General features: G+C 41.0%; 1 protein-coding gene across 2 annotated transcripts; it reads left to right on the forward strand.

Annotated features, from left to right (window-relative positions):
- The first annotated feature begins 9,857 nt into the window (after positions 1-9,857).
- On the forward strand, positions 9,858-15,457 carry c3h16orf89 (chromosome 3 C16orf89 homolog). Of its 2 annotated transcripts, XM_067233237.1 has the most exons (8): positions 9,858-10,120; positions 10,543-10,695; positions 10,969-11,119; positions 11,409-11,526; positions 11,770-11,932; positions 12,548-12,652; positions 13,804-13,893; positions 14,517-15,457. In XM_067233237.1, the coding sequence occupies exons 1-8, from the start codon at positions 9,943-9,945 to the stop codon at positions 14,618-14,620; spliced, it is 1,062 nt and encodes a 353-aa protein (XP_067089338.1). In that variant the 5' UTR covers positions 9,858-9,942; the 3' UTR covers positions 14,621-15,457. The 2 variants fall into 2 exon arrangements, with proteins under 2 accessions (XP_067089338.1, XP_067089339.1); XM_067233238.1 differs by lacking the exon at positions 14,517-15,457 and having other exon boundaries at positions 13,808-13,832.
- The last annotated feature ends 8,943 nt before the right edge of the window (positions 15,458-24,400 follow it).

Genomic DNA, 24,400 nt, shown 5'->3' on the forward strand with positions numbered 1-24,400 from the left:
CTTCTAAACATCAGGACTACAACTCCTGTGGATTTATTTCCCACTTTTATGCTTCCAGCGGCAGAATTAGTGGGAATTATAGTCAAAGCCACCCTCGGCTTTGTCCTAGCAGCGAAGTGAACGCACGTCTCCAACGTGCGTTCACTGAGCAACAAACTGGATGAACTTCAGCTTCTGGTGTGGAAAAACAGAGACTTTCATTCATCTTCCGTTTTGTGCTTTACGGAGACATGGCTGAGTGAACTGATCCCAGACTCTGCGCTACAGCTAGCAGGTTTCAAACTGCTGAGAGCGGATCGTGACCCTGTGCTCTCTGGCAAAACGAAAGGCGGTGGTATTTGTTTTTACATTAACAGTGGCTGGTGTGAAGATGTGACAGTGATTCTGCAGCACTGTTCTCCTGATCTGGAGTCATTTTTTATTAACTGTAGATCTTTTTACTCGCCACGAGAGTTTGCATCATTCATTCTGGTTGGCGTCTACATGCCTCCGCAGGCTAGCGTCAACGAGGCTCAACGTGTGCTCGCCAGCCAGATACTGAGTGTGGAGCATGAAAATCCGGATTCCTTGGTTATTGTGCTAGGCGACTTTAACAAAGGCAATCTCACTCAAGAACTCCCAAAATATAGACAATTCATCAAATGCCCTACCAGAGAAGGAAACACCTTGGATCACTGCTACTCTACAATCAGCAAAGTATACCATGCGGTCCCCCGAGCAGCACTGGTCACTCTGACCACGCCATGGTCCACCTGATTCCTGCATACAGGCAGAAGCTAAAGCGCTGTAAGCCTGCTGTGAGGACATCAAAACAGTGGACCAGTGAAGCTATGGAGGATCTGCGGGCGTGCTTGGACTGCACTGACTGGGACATGTTCACGACTGCTACCAATAGTCTGGATGAGCTCACAGAGGCTGTGACATCATACATCAGCTTATGTGAGGACTGCTGTATACCAACACGCACCAGGGTGAGCTACAACAACGACAAACCCTGGTTTACAGCTAAACTCAGAAGGTTGAGGTCAGCGAAAGAGGCCGCGTTCAGGAGTGGGGACAAAGACAGTTTCAAGGAGTCGAAGAACAGGTTTAGCAAGGCGGTGAGGGAGGCTAAACGACTGTACTCGGAGAGACTAAAGGCCGATTTATACTTCTCCGTTTTTATGGAGACGGACACAGGGAACGCCCTCTCCGACGAGGAATTCCCTCTCCGTGCCCTCTCCGAGCCCCTCAGAGAGCTCTACGTGCACCTCCTGATTTTCCTGACTATCCGTCTGTCCGTCCGTCATTTTACGGATACCCCTTGGCTATGATTGGTCCGTATTAAGAACCGCTTGCGTCAGGGGCGGGGTTGCCGTGATAAACAGGACGAACAGAATCCTTTGACCGCCATTGCTGTAAGTTTTTACAATTAATATTTCAGCTAAACAGTACATGTAAATCAGCATCTGAATTAAAATGTGACGAGAAATGGGCAGTGTAGTTGCTGAAAATGGGCGTATTTTATTGATGAAATGGCTCATTTGTACATTTGCTCCGACTTCTCGATAACCTAGGTAAATAAACACTCGACGACGACTTACAAAAAACCGTTGCGCCACCTACTCTTCTGGCGGTGAATTGTTTTCAGCACCCACAGCCTTCGGAGTACTATAAATTCAACCAATCCGTCCGACTCTGTCCGTCCGTAACGGAGTCGGAGAAGTATAATTCGGCCTTTAAACACCAATTCTCTGCTAACGACTCTGCTTCTGTCTGGAGAGGGCTCAGGCAGATTACCAACTACAACGACTAACGACTCCCGCCTGGCCAACGACCTGAATGAGTTCAACTGCAGATTTGAAAGAGAATTGGACAGTCCTGAACTACCCCTTCCCACCCAGGAGGCCTCCCACATCCCCCCCTCTACAGTGACGACTCTCTCCATTCAGGAGGGTGAAGTTAACAGAATTTTCAAGAGGCAGAATTCCCGCAAAGCAGCTGGGCCGGACTCTGTCTCTCCAGCCACCCTCAAGCACTGCGCTGACCAGCTGTCTCCGGTGTTTACCTACATCTTTAACACCTCCCTTGAGACATGCCATGTGCCAGCCTGTCTCAAGTCCTCCACCATCATCCCTGTGCCCAAAAAGCCAAGGCCAACAGGACATAATGACTACAGACCCGTCGCCCTGACCTCTGTGGTAATGAAGTCTTTCCAGCGCCTGGTGCTGGCACACCTTAAATCTATCACAGACCCTCTACTGGATCCCCTGCAGTTTGCCTACAGAGCCAACAGGTCTGTGGACGATGCAGTTAACATGGCCCTCCACTTCACCCTACAGCACCTGGACTCCCCAGCATCCTATGCCAGGATCCTGTTTGTGGACTTCAGCTCTGCCTTCAATACCATCATCCCCGCCCTGCTTCAGGACAAGCTCTCCCAGCTGAACGTGCCTGATTCCACCTGCAGGTGGATCACAGACTTCCTGTCTGACAGGAAGCAGCGCGTTAAGCTGGGAACACAAGTCTCTGAATCCCGGTCCATCAGCATCGGATCACCTCAGGGCTGCGTCCTTTCTCCTCTGCTCTTCTCCCTGTACACCAACAGCTGCACCTCCAGTCATCCGTCCGTCAAACTCCTGAAGTTTGTGGACGACACCACCCTTATTGGGCTCATCTCTGGTGGAGACAAGTCTGATTATAGGTGGGAAGCGGCCAACCTGGTGACCTGGTGCAGCCAGAACAACTTAGAGCTCAACGCTCTTAAGACAGTGGAGATGGTTGTGGACTTCAGGAGGAACATTGTAATATTTGCATTTTTATATTGTAAATTACAGCAACTTATATTTTATTTTATTGTATATTTTATTTAATTCTAATTCCACTTAGTACTGCTAATTTATGTACCCTTAGTATAGATAGTCCACATATTTAAATTTTAGGTCCCTATATGTTTATTGTATGCACCTTCCTTCCAAAGCAAATTCCTTGTCTGTGCAAACTTTCATGGCGAATAAATCCCATTCTGATTCTGATGAATGCCCAAAAATTTCGCTCGCGCGCTCGCACTGTGGAGGATCCTATCCAGCATCACATCAAACCCAGGATATGTCATGGGTTTGGGTTAAGCCCCGAATGTGTATAACGGCTGGCTCTGTGCCTGATTAACACTCGGATCGTTAAGCACACTCAAAAATTATAACATAATGGTTATATAAAAAATGATACGACCCCGTCCGTAATCATGATGCCCCCCCAGAAATATTCACTGCCCCCCCAGTCAAAGCAGGCTGCATCCGGCCCTGGATAGCCTACTGTAGCAGACCTTTCTATGTGACAACGGACATGGGTGTGTTGTCCCTCGGGAGTAGCCGTAGGCTTGATGCTGAAAGCATTACGTGAAATCAGTGAGGGCTGTTCGAATGGCGATGTCAAGAAGAGCAGTGGTAAAGTACAAGTTATGAAAAGAGACTGTGTCTTATTGTCCACACGATCATATACAATTATATCTAAAACGAAATTACAAAGAGCTTGGTTACACTACCAAAGTTGAATTAGTAATGTTGTTAGCGATGCTAGCGTTATTTTGCTAGCTAGCCTATAACATTTCACTGGGTCTTGCAGCTGTTTGATTAACGAAATTATTAAGAAATGTAATGTTCTACTAGCCGTAAATAATTCCTCTTTCAAGTAATTAGCCCCCGTTCAAGTGTTGAGCATGAAATTAGCTGTACGGTCTGTAGAGATCTTGAGACGGTGACGAAGCCACTTTTTTGTTCTAAAACCGGACTATAAGCCGCTTCGAAATATAAGACGCACAAGAAACTGTAAAAAAGCCGAAGTACAAGCCGCAGCTTATTTTCCTTAAATACGGTAGTTGGTGTTGAAGTGGCTGTTTGTCTGCTGCTGCTAGCAATAGCTAAACTTGGCCCAGCAGCACTTGAAATATTATCAGAAATGTCTTCATCTTCCACGGACGCATTCTTTGATTGGAAAAACGGCGTTAGTTTAGGTAATTTCTCCCTTAACTTCTCCCTCCTTTTCTTATTTCTTTTTTCACTGCCACTTTGAAATCGTCTCATGTTTCCGCGATCATACACACTCCACCCAAGCCCTCGCCCCTCGGCTTGAAGCAACATGAAGTGGATGTAGGTGGTATTGCATTTCTTGTTAGACTTCCGGCTCTTCCGGTCGTTTTTATTCTATTAACTCCAGTCAACATTTACAAAACTATCTCCCCCAATATTTTTTGTTTGATTCTCGAACCTGGCTCATACTACTAGCTTTTTCATATAATAATTTTTCCTGATTTTTGCTAAGTTTGAAACCAATCCGAAATGGGTAAACTAGCACCCCATGTATTTGCTTACTTCAATAAAAGTTGCCTGCAAATGTGCTCACGGATACTAACAGGGCACGAGCACAAAAGTTCACATTGGCCGATAGCCGATTTACCTGGAGCTGAAAGAAATGGCTTGAGTTGCCTGCCCTGTTGTAGGGTCCGTGTACCTTGTGGCCATTGGTTTTTCTATTTTGCAACCCGTGTTGTTAAACGCAAAATAGGGCCGTAATATCGTTTTGTCACTTTAGTAAGTCGAACACACATTTAAGTATAACGGCTTGTTTTTGGTTGTTTCGTTTTTTTTGGAATGATGAAATAACCATATAACACAAATGGTATAACGAGCCATTAATCGTTGTTTTGATTATTCCATATCCTTTATGCTGATATCTGCAAAAGATGAAAAATAGGCTCGTAATATCGATTTGTCCATTTCGGAAGTCAGAACCAGATGATGGGGAAATGCGTGGTATCCGTTGTTTTGTTTTATTTTGGAATAACGAAATAACCATATAACACAAATGGTATTACGAGCCATTTACTCGTTTGTTTGATTATTCCATATCCTTTATGCTGGTATCTGCAAAAAATGAAAAATAGCCTCGTAATATCGTTTTGTCCATTTTGGATGTCAGAACCAGATTATGTGGAAAGGCTTGGTTTCCGTTGTTTTGTTTCATTTTGGAATTACGGAATATCCATAAAACACAAACGGTATAAGGAGCCATTTACTCATTTGTTTGATCGGCCGTATTATGCATACTGGCACAAGTGAAAAAGAGAGAGAGGGGGAAAAATGTGAAACTATTGGGGGTGTTATAAAAAAAATGTTCCTGTGATCTGCAGGCCTACAATCTTGACGACATGGCAGCAGGTTCTTTAGTAGAAGACACACACACCAAACTGAAGGCACATGTTGACCACGTTTGCTAGTTGCTACTTAGTTAATAAATCTTTGATGAACCCAAGTTTCTTTAATATATATTAAGTTTCTTTAATATATATTAGAAACATTACAAGACGGGGCTCCAGTGTGTGTTCAAACAAGGCCAAAAGTGCCAGACGGTATCAATCACACCCGTGCGAGTAACACTCCACGCCCCAACCCTCCCTCCCCCCACCTAAATGACGCTTTCAGTTCTGTTGTACGTCTTAATGAAGTGCATTGAGGCAATCATAGTGAGCAAGTTGAGGTCATGTGGGCTACCTTTGCAGTTTACATAGACACACAACTGACACTGTTGTGGATACTTTTCTGTTCTGATCATATTCTATGTCCAAATTCAACTTCTTAAAAATCCAAAAACAGCTTAATAAAGAACTTTAATGAAGTGCATCGAGGCAATCATTGAGCAAATCTTCCCTTTTTATTTATAAAAAAACATAATTTTCTCATGTAACTTTTATTCAGTTTGGATTAAATGTAGAGTTAACTTGACCCAAAACATTACATTTAAATCTATTCAGTTTTGCAAAAGGCCATTGTAGGGACAATACAATTGTCCTTACATCCATCAATGTACAACACGTTTTAGCCTACATCAATGCATTCATACCCTGTGACACACAATTTAAAAATGTCCTTTGAAAGAAATTTTCTGTTCTGCTTGTGATGATTTGTATATCAGCCTACACTTCTGTGCTTAAAGTTAGTATACTAGCTTTAGGGGGGGAGGGGGGGGGCAGCAGTTACATTGGGGCCAGAGGTTCTGTTAGAGGGGCCAGTTACATTAAACATTATTGTTGTCATATAGTTTTCTTCACTGCAGTGCAGGCATTAACAGGCAAATGCAGTGGCACCCCCAGAAATGTTTTATAGGAGTGGCCAGATGGGGCCACTGAAATCCTGGGGTGGCTTTCCAAAATCACAAGTCATAACTGAATTTCAGCAATTGTATTATGCTGTTGTAGTATTTAGGTTAGTTGAAAACAGCAGCGGACTGGGGAACGGTGACAGGATCTGAGTGTGGAGATACGTGGATTTATATGCCGGAATGTTTTATATACAGTACACAGTGATCTTTTGTGCAGGATACAGAGAGAATAGAGTATAGAGACTTGTTTAAACAATTGGAAAGCATGAGAAGGTAAAGAAGTGAGTGGAGAAAAGAGAAGCAGAAAAGTGCAACACCCTCCCATTACCATTATCTCTAATTCACTCTCCTGAGTCTCATCTGTGTTGTATGTCTGCAAACTGCTATAGTATGGGCCTACACGAAAGTTATTACGTCATTGGACTTGTGTGGGGAGGGTTTGACAAATGTGATGACTGTATTCCTCCACAGATACCATGGGCTTGGACATGGAGTTGGACCAGTTACTTTTCACTTTGACTTGATGGGTGTGACCTGTGAAGAATGAATGGCACCATGCAATGGTGAAGGGCTATAACCCAGGGTTGATTGCAACTGGTGTTGGAAAACACATGTAGTAGGGCAGAATAGAGGAACTGGGCACAAGGTACTGGTTTGGTCCCTGGTTAGTCCCCAAAAACGTGGCAGAAACAGCAGAAACTATTCGATGGCATTGCATCAAGACCCAATTGGAGCAGAAGTCATAGGATATTTACAATTGTAGTAGGCCAATAGATCTGTTTTAAAAGTTCAGGGGTGTAATTAGTTGGATATAAAAGGTGAAGCACAGACAAAAGGGAAATCAGATTTTCCTGGGAACCCTCTCGTTGCTGCTCCGTGCTGTTGTTGGACTTTGAAGAAGTTGAATCTGGAATATGATCAGAACTTTGAAAAAAGTATCCACAACAGTGCCTCTGTCAGTTGTGTGTCTATGTAAACTGCAAAGGTAGCCCACATGACCTCAACTTGCTTACTATGATTGCCTCAATGCACTTCATTAAGACGTACAACAGAACTGAAAGCGTCATTTAGGTGGGGGGAGGGAGGGTTGGGGCGTGGAGTGTTACTTGCACGGGTGTGATTGATACCGTCTGGCACTTTTGGCCTTGTTTGAACACACACTGGAGCCCCGTCTTGTAATGTTTCTAATATATATTAAAGAAACTTAATATATATTAAAGAAACTTGGGTTCATCAAAATTGTATTAACTAAGTAGCAACTAGCAAACGCGGTCAACATGTGCCTTCAGTTTGGTGTGTGTGTCTTCTACTAAAGAACATGCTGCCATGTCGTCAAGATTGTAGGCCTGCAGATCACAGGAACATTTTTTTTAAAGCTAGTCGTTGCTGCCCTCTGGTGTTCTTAAGTAATAACACCCCCAATAGTTTCAAATTTTTCCCCCTCTCTCTCTTTTTCACTTGTGCCAGTATGCATAATACGGCCGATCAAACAAATGAGTAAATGGCTCCTTATACCGTTTGTGTTTTATGGATATTCCGTAATTCCAAAATGAAACAAAACAACGGAAACCAAGCCTTTCCCCATAATCTGGTTCTGACATCCAAAATGGACAAAACGATATTACGAGGCTATTTTTCATTTTTTGCAGATACCAGCATAAAGGATATGGAATAATCAAACAAACGAGTAAATGGCTCGTAATACCATTTGTGTTATATGGTTATTTCGTTATTCCAAAATAAAACAAAACAACGGATACCACGCATTTCCCCATCATCTGGTTCTGACTTCCGAAATGGACAAATCGATATTACGAGCCTATTTTTCATCTTTTGCAGATATCAGCATAAAGGATATGGAATAATCAAAACAACGATTAATGGCTCGTTATACCATTTGTGTTATATGGTTATTTCATCATTCCAAAAAAAACGAAACAACCAAAAACAAGCCGTTATACTTAAATGTGTGGTTCGATTTACTAAAGTGACAAAACGATATTACGGCCCTATTTTGCGTTTGTCAACACGGGTTGCAAATTAGAAAAACCAATGGCCACAAGGTACACGGACCTTGTAGCAAGTTTAGCAAATGGTTGTCACACATACATGAAATGTTGTTCATATAGTTTATTCCCATTATTTTAAAACAGATTTGATTTTTCGTAAAAACGTTCATGACATGATGGCAAATATTATATTATGTTAAGCGTGAGCATAGGTTGTTGACATGTCTATCTGGAGCAAAGACGAAGATTAATACTTTAACTGATAACCACAATAGGAAATGATATATATTTAAATAATATTAGTCTTGCCTTCAGAAGCTTTTGTTAAACACACTCATTATTCTTTTTTTGATCGTGTCATCAAGCCAGACTGCTATTGTGGGACAATGAAGGTCCTCAGTGACTGTTTCACCCCCACTTATATCTGATGTAAACGTCTTGTATATAGTTCTGTTAATATGCCCCTTTCAAAGGCACATGTTCAATAAAGTAGACTATATTTTAGACACACTTCTAAATTTCTTACATTATTACCAAGTCTTGTTAGATCACGTTATATCCATTAATAGGCGTTTTGTTTTGTAGGTTGAACATATAAACACAGGCCACATTTCTACACTGATGTTAAATTGAAGGCAGTGTGAATTTCGTGGCATTTCGTTGGAATATAAAGTTGACAGTAAGCTATGGTAAGTCTGCATTATGGAAGATTTCTGTTACAAAAATAACTATTAAGATTTCTTTGCCTGGCGAGAACAACAACGGAGCTAAGTGTTCATGTTAACAGTTTATTTAATCCGATACAATGCGTTGGAAATCATACTCATATCACAAAGAAAAAAAGCAACATATGTCATGAGTTCCATCTAGAATAGCCCTATAGCCTATTTAGCCCTAGCCTATTTCTAAAAACCAAGTGAAAGGAATACTATACAGTGACAGCATACATTTCCGTAAAGTTTGCATCATGTCTCTGATTCTTATCGGACTTGTACCCCATTCTGCCACTGCAATGCCTTAGCTCACACGCTCGCAACCATATAAATCTATGCCAGCGACTGGTTGTCGCAAAGTATACGTGTACAGCCTAGAGTTAATCAGAGCCTGTTTAAGGAGAGCCTGGCCACTCCCTATTAAGCCCCATTGTACCGAATTTTGTTGCAGTTCCACCAGAGTTCCACTGGGAGTGATCGTGGTCGAGTGCAGAATGAATGGGAGTCTATGGAGTTAAACGGCTAAATTAGTCTCTTTCACCCGATTGTCGTTGAGAAATCTCAGATTTGATTGTAGTTTTTGCATGTTCAACATGGATTACATGTCGAAAGTTGAATGAACGAGTACTTATGTCCTGGGTACTTGACCAGCTCACGAGAATTAGGTGCTTGGTACTTTTGTCAGAAACTGTAGTGGCTGAGCCTTGACGCAAGACAGTAATACCCCTTTAAAATGGAGCAACTTAGCTAACTAAGTAACGTTATTTTGAAACTAATATTTGGCTAAATGTATGTATTACCTAAAACTATTGTCAACCATCACGAATTTCAGGAACCGAGTGTGTGAAGTCACTGAATGAATCAATCCTAATTGACAGTAAATTTACAATATAGCCTACAAAGATATTTTTAATTTCTAAAACCTGCTAAATGTTATTCATCCCTCAGTGTATGCGAGCACACGTGACAGGCTACGGTTTATTCCAACCCACACAGACATACACTTGGCTTGTAGAAGTCTGATTTTCAATTCCATTTCTCGAAGTGGCAAGACTCCCATATCGATGATCGAATTTCGTTAAAAGATGAATTTTGTTACTGCGACTAGGTTTTTCGCAGTATTTGCTATTCTTTCAGTCACTGTGTCGCATGAAGAGGTCATTGATGACATCCTCAGCAATCTAGCCAAGGGCGCATTGTTCCTGGAGATTGAGCACCAAAATATAAATCTCGACGGAGTGGTTGGTTATTTGATATTACAGGGTAAGTTAAATATTGTTGAGAAGGTATATTTCAATGCTTACTCAATCGTATTATAACATACGCCTATCTCTCTCATTTCATTATGGGATTGCTTGACTATTGTTGGCTCTGCGCTAGCCAACGACGCATATTTGCTTGTATCCTGTCCGATTTACAGATGTTTACCTTAATGGCTATGTTAATTAATTAGAAGGAACAGTTTTGTTTATTTTAATGTTGCGTCAACTTGTCCGCATAAAAAAAATGCAGAAAAAAAAAATTAAGGGTAATATTAAATAATTTGTATGATATACATTATATCAATATAGTCTATATGCCCTATTATTATATGAATTTCGCAGTCTATTTTTAACAGTGTTGCATATTTTGGTAATACTCCCTTCTCTTTTACGGTAAATCCATGTTGTCTTGTCCCGCTGTAGCTGAATTTAAGGAGGCAATCCGGACATGGCCGCACACAGACCCGGTCAGCTGGGCTCAGCGCACCTCAGCGGTAGCACTGGTTAGGCGGCTGGATCAGAGTCTCGAGAAGGCAGTCTCGGCACTAGCAGAAAACGATCCAAAATACTACCGAGGTAATAATAGGCCTACACATGACAACCTTCTTCTTCGATTATGCTGAAATAGGTTTTGACTTTTACATTAGGGAGCTGGAACTGTTTTTGTCAATCTCTTAAAATAACTTTTCAGATAAATGTATCATAAACTACGTAATTTCTCTCACACTGAATATTCAATAGTTATTTCATTTGGCTAGGAGTGTTTCTCAAAAGTGGGTCCTGAGGTTAGACCAGTTGAGAAACACTGGGCTAGGTTATAGTTGTCCATTCTCTTGGTTCCCTATGCAGAGTTTCAGCCCTTGCTGACCTGGACCTTCTGGGGAGTGCCACATGAGTGGAGCTCCACAGACGCCTCCTTGGCCTACTACTCCACCAGGGCCATGGAGTGTTATGATGAGCAGCTCAGCGACAAATGCATGACACTGCTCCTTGGCACATGGTAAACACACACACAGCACTCCCATATATGTCTTGCACTTCTCTTTTACATTTAAACACTTCTCTCCTACACATTTACAAACACACTTACACACACAAGCCTGTACACACATAGCATCAACTGACTAAGTTCGACATGTTGCTTCATGCCAAGAACATTGTACAAATGGAGCTTCAGACAGCTATATGTCATCAAATGCCATCCACTTTCACAAGGGCCAAGAAAGAGTGGAACATTATCCCAAGAAGACTTATCTCAGACTGATTTGCATCTTGTTTTTTGTGGACAGGAAAAACAACGGGACTCCCTGCATTGTGACAAAGTCTTGCCGAGATACAATGACACGCTTTGGTTGCCCTCACTACTCCCTCTCCCACCAGCTCCTCTATTTCATGATTGGGTCCATGGTGAGATGCACACACTAGAATCTTGAATCTACTAGAATCTTGCAAACTTTAGAATTTGTTCCAAATTATAATTTCCCACACAGTAGAATGTCAGACAGACTGTGTGGTTGAGATTCATGATGATGTGTTAAGATGATACATTTTTCCCAGCCCATATCAAGTTATTCAGCTTCAGTAGTCCTGCTGAAGGACTTGTTCCAGCTACATGTTTTATTTGAACTCACAGTCCTCTCGCTCCCTCAGAAAGGCTGCTCAAACATGTTGAAGGGAGATATGCGAGCGTCACGTGCCAACCTGACAGAGCAAGACTACCAGAGGATCTTCTGCTCCAACATGATGAAGAGCAATCAGGACATTATCAAGAATGGCTTCACCGGCCAAAGCCAGGACATCTTTATCGAAAACAGTGAGTGTTTTGAAAATGCTAAAAAGGGAAGAGAATAGTTTGTGTTTAAATGCCAACACTGCAAAAAAGGTCTGCTAAAATACAAGAAATTAACACTAAATTTGAAGAGGAGGTCAGGAGTCAGATGGCTGAGCGGTTAGGGTTTCGGGCTGGTAATCAGAAGGACGTGTCTTTGGGCAAGGCACTTCACCCTACTTGCCTTAGGGGGAATGTCCCTGTACTTACTGTAAGTCGCTCTGGATAAGAGTGTCTGCTAAATGACTAAATGTAAGAGAAAATGACTTAATACTAGTGAAATTATCTTGCTGCATGGACAGATCATTTTAATCGACAAGATATCTTAAAATAAGTTGGTTCCAGTCTAGAAATAAGTAGGCTTAAGAATATACCACAAATTAAAAGATGGAAAACTAGTAAATAATTTTTTTAACAAAATGATAAATATTATATTTCCAGAACTAAGATTTTAAATCTTGGCAAGCAGAACAATTTGCAGCGAAGGAAAAACTGTGGTTCTACTTCTTTTCAGGAAGATAACCTATTCTGCGGAAATAGTTGTGTTGCATGTGTATTTCCCATGCTTAAAAGTGTGTTATCTTTTATCTTTATTCCCAGTACTTCTGTGTGGATTGGCTGGCTTCTCTGACTTCTACAAACCTGATTGGCTGAAGCATATTTTGAGTTTCCAAGACCAGGAAATGGGATGCTTTGGGAAAGATGGTAAATGCAGCTTGACAAATGTGAAATTTAATTGTAATTTTTAGGACATACGTTAGTATGTTAGTTCGGCTTTGTATAGATTTGACTGATGTATTTAGCACAATATTGTACGTAGACTTTAGCTTGCCTTCTGATTGGGTTAGGGCAGTGGTTCTCAAACCTTTCAGCCCACGACCCCTAAAATAATGGTGCCAGTGACTTTACTATCAAACTCCTGAACTAGCATCACATCAAGCATTGCATGCATTAACAGGTTAGCTGTGGTGGTGGCGTATATGGTGGGCCGGTCTGGATCAGATCCAGGGCCCACCATATATGCCACCACCACAGCTAACCTGAAACAGGTTAGCTGTTTTTCAATTGGTAAAACCTTATCTAGTGAAAGTGGTGTATTTTTGTGTCTTAATTTTTCAGCCCCACCCTTTCTTAGCCTGGTTTTCCATCGTTATTCTTCTCCCGGTGCTCCCGATGGCCAGTCCGCTACTGCAGGGCTGTGCCGTGGTGGTGGATTTTCAAGTCATATTATTTTAAATTCTCGTGCTATCAAGGGGTGCTGCAGTACCCTCATCGCCCCTAGTTCCCACGGCCATGGGTATTCCCTCTCCACTGAAATCCAAAACTCAGCCAGTGTCTTGGCTGAGAACGCTGTCTTTAACGTTCGGTCGCTTGACAGTTCAACTAATGTGTCCTCCTGCTTGGATGTCAGATGGTTTGCTGTACTTACAGTGAATGGAAAATCAAAAGGCTGATGGCTTTTTTATTTGCATGCATTAATTTAACTACTGTTTTTAACTTGTAAAAATTTTGGCTAAAACATGCTATTTCCAATTGTTTTACGATGTTCCTTGATTTCTGGACATCATCTCGCGACCCCCCCCTTGTTGTCTCGCGACCCCCCGGGGGACCCACACTTTGAGAACCACTGGGTTAGGGGACCATATTGCCTTCATAATTAACAGCCATCAACAGTCCTTGTGCCATAGTATCATATTAGTGCGTGTGGTAGGGGAAATGTGTCAAAAGCCATATATATACTTTTACATAATATCCAACAGACATCTTAAATAACAGTGTTCAAGCAAAATACAAATATTGCATAGGTTTCAGATGTGTGTGTGTTTTATTAAGTGTTCCTCTGGATTTATCTCCAGAAAGAGTGACCTCCCAGATAATTGAAGAGGAGTTGCTGGTGGCATTGCAACCACAACTAAGAGTGAAGAGGAGAGAGAAAACACTGAGAGGTGCGTGTTGAATGAAGATCTTAAAACTTTCACATAAAAACTACTGATAAATAAAGTGTTTTGTCCATCTCTTTATTAACGGAGTGACAAAGTTCAGTTGAGTTCTGGATGTTTATAATTATTATCAATCTGCAGATTTGGAGATAAAACAGACCTCTGACAATAAATGGCAACACAACAACAGGCTTAGGTGTCAATCATGTCTCTCTCTGCTCTAAAGGCCGGAGGACCATCTATTATAGGGCACAAGAAAGTAAACATAGATAGTGACAGTCAGGCAGTAATGGTGTTACAAGAGTCACAGAGAAAGAGTTTCACAGCTCCCAGCCCATGACCACTCAGAGCAGAAAGAAATCATAGGTGGAGCTCTCCCCGTTGTCATCACAAGAGACGTTTACCCAGTACTTTCTTCTGACCCTGAACATCTATTCAACCTGACAAATATATACAATCTACTCTTATCAATAGAAAACTCACATGAGAACATAGTAACTAGTATCCAATGACTAGTTCGATTGATTACTGAAATTCATGAATGCACAGGAAATCCCAGTTACCTCCACACTACTACTTATCAGTATTCAGAGTAACAGTTATTTGAGGCCTCCTCTATCCCCCTGCAGACGGCTGCTCGAGTCACATGACTGGCGTGGCGGTGGGTGCACTGGGAGGGTACCTCAACTTCTACCTGACGGAGCAGGACATCACGAAGAGACCACTCAGTTGAACTTCAGACGCCACACCACACCTGGCCAAAGTAGAGTTTAAATGAGCTTGACAACTTCACTGATTTAGTTGTCATGCCTGGGCAATGGAAAGCAATACAAAATCCAGATAAAAGTCATTGTGTGATTGTTACTTTGCCCAGGTGTGATGAGCTGAGCGCAGGGTATATAGAAGGGTAAACAGTAGACTGTTGCAGATGAAATGTATAGAGGTAACAAAGACGACCCGAATGCTGATCAATACACTGCACGTCTTAGAAACAAGACTGTTCTACTCAACATGTCGTTGTTGGAAATGTTAATTAGCGTAAAATTAACTACCGGTAGTTATTTTCTAGTTGAAAGGTTGATAATCAGAAAATGTTCAGCAAAAAAAGGTTACAGAATTTGTCATGTAGCATGTGTTGTTTTCACATTTGCACCTACTGCAACCCTCTCACATTTCAGTAACTTGGAGAAATTTAGAATGGAACATTATATTCTGAAAATACTGGTGCTAGCATTCCTTGCCAGCAGAGAACCCTCTCCCCACATGACCTATAGATGACACTAGGCTTACGTAAACAAACTGACCTAGGTTGACCATTATCATACTAGAGGTGCAATAAACCTTATCTGTGTTGAGTGAATCATATGGTCAAGCCTAGGGTCGGAGAACTCTGTAAGTTTCCACATGCACGCGCACTCTGTCTCTGGGATCGATCATATTGACAGCTGATATGCAGGGGAGGAGACTTCTCACCAATAAATGGTCTTACCTGAAGACTTGTGAACCAGACAAACTTTGTAGCACAATGGCGTGTGATGTTTTTGTCTCCTTGTGGGCCGGCCACAAGCAATAAAGCTTTCTTAAACTTGTTCACCGACTGACTGTGCAATGCTTGATAGATTAATATTTCTGACAACTTGAGAGTAGATTTTAAAACTCGTCTCTGTAAGGTTGAACCCCAGTCTCTCCTCGATTGTGAGTGTGTCTGCTTTGGCGATGACTGGTACAATGCTCACTATCTTTCCCAACCTCTTCATGAACTCCACGTCTATGGGGCGTAACCTAGACAAACAGATAATAACATTTATTATTATTATAATATAAAATGTATGTAGTTTCACCTGCTGGTGAAAGGGTGTTACATAACTAAACCTTCCATCATAAACCTTTTCACAAGCATAATGCTACATAATGCATTATTTCTTGTGTGTGTGTGTGTGTGGGGGTAACAATTCTTCCTCCCTCAGGTGTCATCAACCAGACTGCACCGGGGTCCAGAGTTCAATGGCTGAGATGTTGGTACTAACTAGTTGGTACTATACTATCAGATTTGATTCAGATGTCAGTCTAGATATCTGACATCGTATATACGTTCCGGTCGGTATCCACTCTGGTCACAGTTCAGTTATAGACAGTATTTGTCCATTTTACAGCTGTTAAAGTGTGTTTCTGTGTGTAGCACCAAGTGCCTGTGCGGCATGACATTTTATTACTCTGTATAGATGTATTGTACTTTATACAGCTATATGACAGAAATAAAAATAAAACAACAACAAAGGTACGGATTATTACCAGTTTGAACATGTTTTAAATAACTGTTTGCCAAAACTATCCCAATTAAACTAACAAGTAGGCCTACCTAAACTATACAAGTGCATGAGAGAAGTGAAAGCAACTATCAGAACCTCCCTAGACATTTACTGATATGGACTGTGTTGTAGAAAACATCCGTCCGTAGAAGGTAGTAGAAAAAGGTAGTCAAAGGCAAAATATCTTTCAACGGCTCAAGGCAGCTTGATGGTTTATTTCGGCAAGGCAGATGTGTGTTCACAAAGACATACAGGAAAAGACCACTCTTGCTGCCCCAACATTCATGTTTTATAGACTAAATGAGAATAATCCCCCCGCCCTGTACAATATAATGACGGCATCATATCGGAAAGTTGTATTCTGTCCCTTAACCTGACTTCCTCACACTCCACCCTGCGTGCACATTGTATTGGCTGATAAGGTTGTTGATGAACTTCTCTACAGCTGAAAAGCCCATCTTCTACTTACTCCCCCTCCGATGTCCTGGGCTAATGTCCTTGGAGCTCAACATAACAGGACTTTCCTTCTCTCTTATCACTCTTAATTATGGCCTTGATCAGCAACAACCTATCACTATTGGTACAATGACTATAATCCCTTAAGACTGAGTTCATAGATGATTTGATCCCACCTGCAACCTGTCTCACCCCCCCCCCCCCCCTTCCTTTCTGACAGGGCCTATCCAATTGATTGAGTCTACCATACACTGTTGAGCAACAACAGATTCCACTCAGGATACAAATTCCTTTCCTATACTTAGTTTGCCAAACCAATTCCCTCACCACACTTTCTCATATTCTGGGGAAAACCAGTTTGGAGTGGAGTTTATCAACTGCGCATGGTTTCCTAACTACGCAGATAGAATTCCCAAAACCTGACCTGGTGTAACCTTCCCTGGTTTGCCTCGCTGTCCCATAATCAATTTCCCACGACATACCCTCCTCTGGGGGTTTACCAACCCCCACACAACCACAGGGAATGATAATGTGCAAAGATAAACATAATACAAATACAAAAATGTATTATAAGAAAAATATAGTTGAATATAGAAAATAAAAACCCCTTAACTAAAACGTACCTTTAAAGAAGTACCAAAGAAAATGGTGATATAGAAAAATAGTACTGAAATATAGCCAGTACTAGACACTTAATATACTGTGTCGTGCTTTTTAACAAATAAAATGTTGCGTGTGTGAATAACCCTAACTTGGTTGGTCCAAATATGTGTAGTGTAACAGCGCATCATTGTTTGAAACAATGCTCAGGTGCTAACTAAGAGCCAAATAAGAGCAAAATAAAAGCAAAATAACTTTCTGAAAATCCCTTCGGATGTAATACAATCAGACAATTTCCAAGTTCCCAGGTTCAGTCGTATCTTACTGACAGAACCTTAAACAAAACAGTTAATGAATAAGGTAAGTCAACTAAGGTCATCATGCACATAATACTCCAATAGCATCACATACACGATCAACACAGATTGACTTAAACCCACAGTTCTTGATGAACTGAACATATCTTGCACAAGATTTCTGGACTAAAACCCCATGGATTCAAACCACTTTGTTTGGGCAAAACCGTGAAATCCTGTCACATTCTACGAGAAGGGCAGTCCTTCTCGTACACTTCATGTACACTACAAATGAATATAATCAAATGTAGCAGAAATCAAAACACATGAATGTAGTGAGGTGCATCAGAAATCAAAGAAATAATAAAACAATCAAAACAGGACATCATGCATAACCTGACTCTCGCAACGTCGGTGGACGAAGCCTCACCCCCCTCAGGGGCTTGATGCAGTTCTTCAGCCTAAGACCTGACCCTCCCCTGCTTTACTCCATTCGCCATGCTGGGGAGGTCATAGAAACTCAGATACAACTGGGCGTCCAGGTCTGCGAGAAAGTCAGAGTTAGTTTTGTAATTCTATGGCGTGGATCACAGCTATGGTGGAGGGGGTTGTGAGACCACCAGGGTTCGGAATATAGGAATGCAATAACTTGAACAGAATTATCATTATCAGTATACCTAAACAGATCAACACAGCTACCCCAATTCTGGAAAACTGAAATCCAAATTTTCCCCAATTTTTCTCCAGCCTGGAAGAAACAATGTTTCCCATGGCTGGCATTCTCTTTAACCCTTGTGTTATCTTCGGGTCATTCTGACCCATCAGTCATTGTGACCCACCGTCGTATTGCGACAACTTTACCGCATACAAAAACAAAGTGAAGCATTTTCTTTTAACTGTTGGGCTGTCTCAGACCCCCAACATTGCGAAGGTTAAAAGAAAATAATTTTTATTTGTTTTTGTATTGGGTAAAATTGGGTAAACACAACGATGGTTCGTTATGAACCTTTGGGTCACATGACAAATAAACAAACAAATTATGACAAATAAACAAATAAAAATAATTTTCTTTTAACCATTCCAATGTGGGGGGTCTGAGACAGCCCGACAGTTAGAATAAAATGCTTCACTTTGTTTTTGTATGAGGTAAATTTGTCGCAATACGACGGTGGGTCACAATGACTGATGGGTCAGAATGAGCCGAAGATAACACAAGGGTTAACCTCCTGTCCTAATGACTTCAGTTTGATCATGGCCAGTGTGAAACTTTCACCTGGGGCAGTGTGATCAGGTATATAGGTGCAGCGTACTCCCCGAGTGCCAGTAGTGTATTCATCTGTGTAGGGTATAACCCTCTACTGTATAACCCTCTACTGGTTGTAGTAGATGTAGTTAACCCTTTCAGCGTTCTTTGTTTATGACGATCCATGGAAGAATGGATTCCCAACCTAATGCTATCTCATTAGCTTAAACTCTTCAGGGTTCCCTCAGGGCTGGCTTATTGCATCAGTCACTATGCCCGACATGTTAGGCTTGTTTTAAAGGCCATATGGCAGGTTTATTTTTCCAACGAATTTGCGTTAGCAAAGCTAGCATGATGTCTTCTTTCTAGATCTAGATAAGTTTACCGGTAGTACTAGTCTACTTATTTGAACTACAGCTAACGACATGATTGTCCGGGACAAGTGGATTTTTTTGTAGGGCAGAGAAATGTACCTGCCCCACTGGACAAGTTTAAACTCAAACAAAATAAAATACCATGTTACTGTACTTGCACTAGCCAGCTTGCAAATACTGAGGATAGCCTACCGAAGTTGAGTTAGCCAATGTCGTTAGCAATGCTAGCTAACGTTAGTTTGCTAGCTGTATATAAAATTTCACTGGGTCTTGCAGCTGTTTGATTGACTGAAATGATTATGAAATGTTATGTTCTACTAGAATCCGTGTATCATTCGTTCTTTCATTTTTCAATTGATAAACCAAAAAACAAAAAAAAAATGTTTTTCCGTTATTCAATTGAGAAACCAAAAACGAGAAACCAAAAACGATTGTTTTTCTTGTTATTCAATTGAGAAACCAAAATCCAAAAACCAAATCCAAAAACGGGGCACTGACCGAAAATGATTTCGAATTTTTTTTTGGGTGACCCGGAAGTTGTGACCCAAATGACTTCTTCGTGTATTCCACTAATGTCTCTTAATCTAGATAGCCTACTCAAACAATCATGGAGAGTTTTATATTGTTTAGAGGAAGAAAACGTGCGCCCATGGTGTCGACACCACTGTTACTCAAAGTGGCTCTTATCGCAGCGCTGGGTTTATAGGCAAAATAGATAGGCTAACCTGGAAGGTCCTGCCGATTTTTTCGGTTGTCATCAGGGTTGTAAATTAACTTTTTTGATCACCAGCCAATGTGGCTATGTTAACAATCAGAATTTCCACTAACCACATTTTTTCGGTGAAAATAAGAGAAATTATGAGTGCCACTGAATGCATTTGATCATTTTATTAACATTGTTGGCATGAAAAACACAAGTACAATACATTCAACAAAATATACACTGAAAGTGCAAACATTCCATTTCAAGTTTGGGATCTATCTACATTCTTCCTTGTGTTTTCAAGTGGGCGCTCGTTTCCATGGTTTCTCGCGCTGGTTACACTGCAAACTGCGTGCAGCCAATGGGCGTATACAACTTCCGGGTCACCAAAAACACAATTTCTAAATCATTTTCGGTCAGTGCCCCGTTTTTGGATTTGGTTTTTGGTTTCTCAATTGAATAACAAGAAAAACTAGAGAGGGTACAATTTCTGGGGAAATTGTAGGGTGTGCTTGCTTGCGTCGGTTGCACAGGGGTCCGTTTTTGAATGACAATTTTAAAACTGATATTTCTGTATATTTTATATAAAAATGCATACTTATTATTTATAAAGATTACATAGATTTAAAAGCATTTTTTTTTTGCTGCTCATTTACAACTGAAAATACGAGTGAAGTGTAGAATGAAATAGATCTTCTCATTTCCCCTGCAAAAGGCATCCTCATCGTTGAATCAAAACGAATAAATTTGCCAGACCGGTGTAAAAATTGACCTAATCTCTATGACGTAAACGTCCTTTTAAGTTTTTCCCTTCTCGTGATATTTTAAGGCATTTAGCCTACTCATATTGCATTCATTCATGAATAAAGAACCCCCTTTGAAGATTATTCTACAACGTTACCGGCAGTAGAAGATTGAATCGCGATTCAAACAGTACCATCTGCTAACTGAAAATATGCCCCCAAAAACGTAAATAAGCTTGACATTTATTTAGTGGAAAATCGCTTTCATAAAAAGCTCACTGGTAGCGATCATTAAGTAACAACAGTAACAACGCAACGTGCGCTATCCCTGTGTGGAGAAGCTGCCCCGGTAAATTGTACTACTACAGTACAGTACTAGTAGACTACTGCTGTGTTCGTCTTGGTAGCGATTGCGTTGGTTGAATTGGATTTAACGTTCCGTTGTACGGTTTAGGCTGAAATTAATTATTTTCATGAACAGATTGACACAAAGTTTAGGCTGTGGCAATGAAGTTCAGGTTAGTAGTCAGATAGTTTCACCTATTGAAAGACTTTTGATTTAAGTATGGGGTTTGCCGAACATGTTCTGTCGCCGTTTGTTTCCTAAACAGCTGTGAAGATGTTTTGTAGTGTGTCTCGCGTAGGCTACAGCGTTGCAGTGAGCAACACTGGTTTGTAACCACAGGTAATGATAATTTCACCAACAAATCGTTTACTTGTAATGTAATGTCATAATAAATCCTACAACGAAAAGGTATTTGTGAGGAATGTTTATTTTAACGATTGAACAGATGCATCATAGACCACTGTAGTATGTGTTGCCCGGGCAACAGACGCTAATGTCATGATGCTAATACTTCAGTGAAATAGTAGACTACTGTTTCCGAAAGTAGATGTACTTCCTTAATAATATCAGCTAATATTGTACATTACACGTCACAATTGTGTGTCATATCACAAAGTAAAATGAGTAAATAGTTATCACCCTGGCCTCTTTGCTTGTGGCGTTTCAACGCCGTTAGCTTAGCTATCTCCCAGAAGTTAACGAGCTGCTAAACTAATGTTCTGCTAGAGGTAGTCACGCGAGTTTTCGTGACGTTAGTGACGTAAGTAGCGTCATTGACTGTGGCTAGCAAGTTAGCCACCGTTAGCTTCACTTTTCGCCACAACAACTTAATTTCCACTTAAACCATGCAACGGAACGTAAATCCCAATAGAAGCAACTCAATTGCTACCAAGACGAAACTTTTGACACCTAGGTTGTCTATGTAGGCCAAATATTTACTGAGTTTTAGGGGGGCAAAAAGAAATAAAAATAATAATATATATGTGAGAGAACAAAGGTTGTGCCCTTGCCGAAGGCAAAGCACACCCAATAATCGTTTTTGGTTTCTCGTTTTTGGTTTCTCAATTGAATAACGGAAAAACGAATAATATTTGTTTTTTGGTTTATCAATTGAAAAATGAAAGAAGGAATGATACACGGATTTACTAGCCATTTACCTACTTTTGCAAGTCAAAGTATTTCCAAGCCCTGATAGTGTAACTGAGAAGACGCAGTAATTCCTCTTTCAAGTAATAAGCCCCCGTTCAAGTGTTGAGCATTAAATTAGCTGCACGGTCTGTAGAGATATTGGGACGAAGCTGCAATACAGTACATAACAGGAAGTGTTTCATTCTGCAGAAATTGTGTAAATGTTTAATTTAACAAATACGTTTTATATAACACCTCAATTGTTACCATTTGTATAATATTACAGCTCATCTTCGTTGGTCAAAGGCACAATCTTTACCCGGACGTGACTTTTGTGCATGGAAAAGTGAAACTTAAATGTAGGGCTGTAGTGCCTCAAAAATTTAATGTCAGGCCCTGAATGATCACTGTCACTAGATATAAAGAAAACGTTGACTTTCACTCGGTGCTAGTCACTGACAGTAAAAAAAATATATTATATGTGCACTGCTGTTCGTAGACTAGCTCAAGAGATCGTTGCTGCGTTGCTAAATGATAGCAACTCACCAGGACACTTCACCAACTCTCCACTCATTCTCCTTGGACCATCCATTTAATTGGCTTTGACGGCCATCAGGTCTCGGCAATTCCTCATTTGCCCTCTCATGTCTACTTGGTTCGAAATTATATGGCCGCGGGCCATCATACACATTAGTGTTTTTTGCCACCTCTTCTTCATCCCAGTCAGTCGCCATAGTTCTAGTACTAGGCTGAGGCTTCTCTCCTTCACGACTCCCCAACATGGCAATTTGCGCTAATATGCTAATGCTAACACCAAAAACGACAAAAACTGGTCTTTAACACCATTTGGAGACACCATTTGGAGATATTTTAAATGATATACATATCTTGAGTGCTTCATGTACCCATTAATCAACAGTAGTGTTTAACCTGCCATATGGCCTTTAAGCAGCTGGGCCCTTGGAATGGTTGTCAGGGGTTAATTCAAACTTTAAAACATCTAGTTACAACTTTCACACCTCCATTGTCAGGTTTTAAAGTTACATTCAATTACTTTTACTGGTTGGCATTAGAAATTACTTTGGTTCTACATTCTGCATAAAACATTGCTGTGCATTCCTTCTTCTCACTAACCTCCACTTCCTCCTCCAGTCACAACGTGGTTGGAGAAGAGTCAAGCTGTGTGGAAGTTGATGGCCAGGAACTCAGAGGTTGAGTCGCAGTTGTTTCTTTAGCCCGCATGGCTTCCAGCAGTTGCGTTGCCTGGTCTGCTGGCAGAGACTGATGGCAGAGGTGGGACCAATCATTTTTTTGCAAGTCCCAAGTAAGTCTCAAGTCTTTGCCCTCAAGTCCCGAGTCAAGTCCCAAGTCAACACAGGCAAGTCCAGAGTCAAGTCCAAAGTCAAGACTGACAAGTCTCAAGTCAAGTCCAAGTCCTGCAGTTTGAGTTTCGAGTCCTTTGAGTCCTTTTGAGTTTATCTTTAATGTTGTATTCATCACATATTGCCTCAAATTGGTCACAGATTCTTTCAGCTGTGTGTGAGCCTTTGAAGCGCTCACAGGCCAAGAGATTGGACTTTAGCTGTATCCTCTCTGCCTCTTTCTCTATCCAGTGCACAGTGACACCAAGGAATCCCCTCATCTTTCGGTCAGACCAAATGTCCACAGTGACTGAAACATGGTCAGTGTTGCTCAATTGAGTTTTTAATTTTGAACGTTTCTCTTCAGCGAGGTTCTCTGTTTTTGATGTCAGTGTTTTGCGACATACTGGGCTATACTTAGAAAGTGCCGAAAACTCTTGTTTTCCACAATAGACAGGGGCAAGTTGCAATCAATAATCAAGTCGGACATTATTGCATTGGTGATAGCTTTCTGCTTTGGATGGCTCATGCTGTAATGCCCTACACGATTGTCCAGGAATTGCGAAATTGAGGGCTGCTGTGGTTCATTTGGGATGCTTTTGTTCATCTGGTATTCTTCAAATCTGTAAGAGATAAGCATATTAAAACGGATGTCAGAAAATCCCTTATAGCCACAAATGAATTGTATTGAAACTACTCTTTATTACTCATATTATTAATATCAATCTTAACATTGTGCAGTGATGGGCAAGCTACTTTATATGTGTAGTGAGCTAAGCTACTAGCTACTCTACAATAAATTCAGCTTCACTACACAGAAGCTACCACTCATAAAAATGTAGCAAGCTAAGTTACAAAAATCTGTCAAAAGTAGCTTGATACATTAGTAGCTACTTTCAGTAAAAAAAAACTGCATACATAGTCAATGCAATTTTAGTGATCAACACAATTGTC

Source organism: Osmerus mordax, chromosome 3, assembly GCF_038355195.1.
Source record: "Osmerus mordax isolate fOsmMor3 chromosome 3, fOsmMor3.pri, whole genome shotgun sequence".
Taxonomy (NCBI): Eukaryota; Metazoa; Chordata; class Actinopteri; order Osmeriformes; family Osmeridae; genus Osmerus; species Osmerus mordax.

What these genes read in the sequence shown, in the direction of transcription:
- c3h16orf89 (XM_067233237.1), top strand. Translation starts at nt 9,943, where the DNA reads ATGAATTTTGTTACTGCGACTAGGTTTTTCGCAGTATTTGCTATTCTT. An exon ending in ACACTGCTCCTTGGCACATG is followed by an intron (nt 11,120 to 11,408) that starts GTAAACACACAC and finishes TTTTGTGGACAG; the next exon opens with GAAAAACAACGGGACTCCCT. An exon ending in GAGAGAGAAAACACTGAGAG is followed by an intron (nt 13,894 to 14,516) that starts GTGCGTGTTGAA and finishes ATCCCCCTGCAG; the next exon opens with ACGGCTGCTCGAGTCACATG.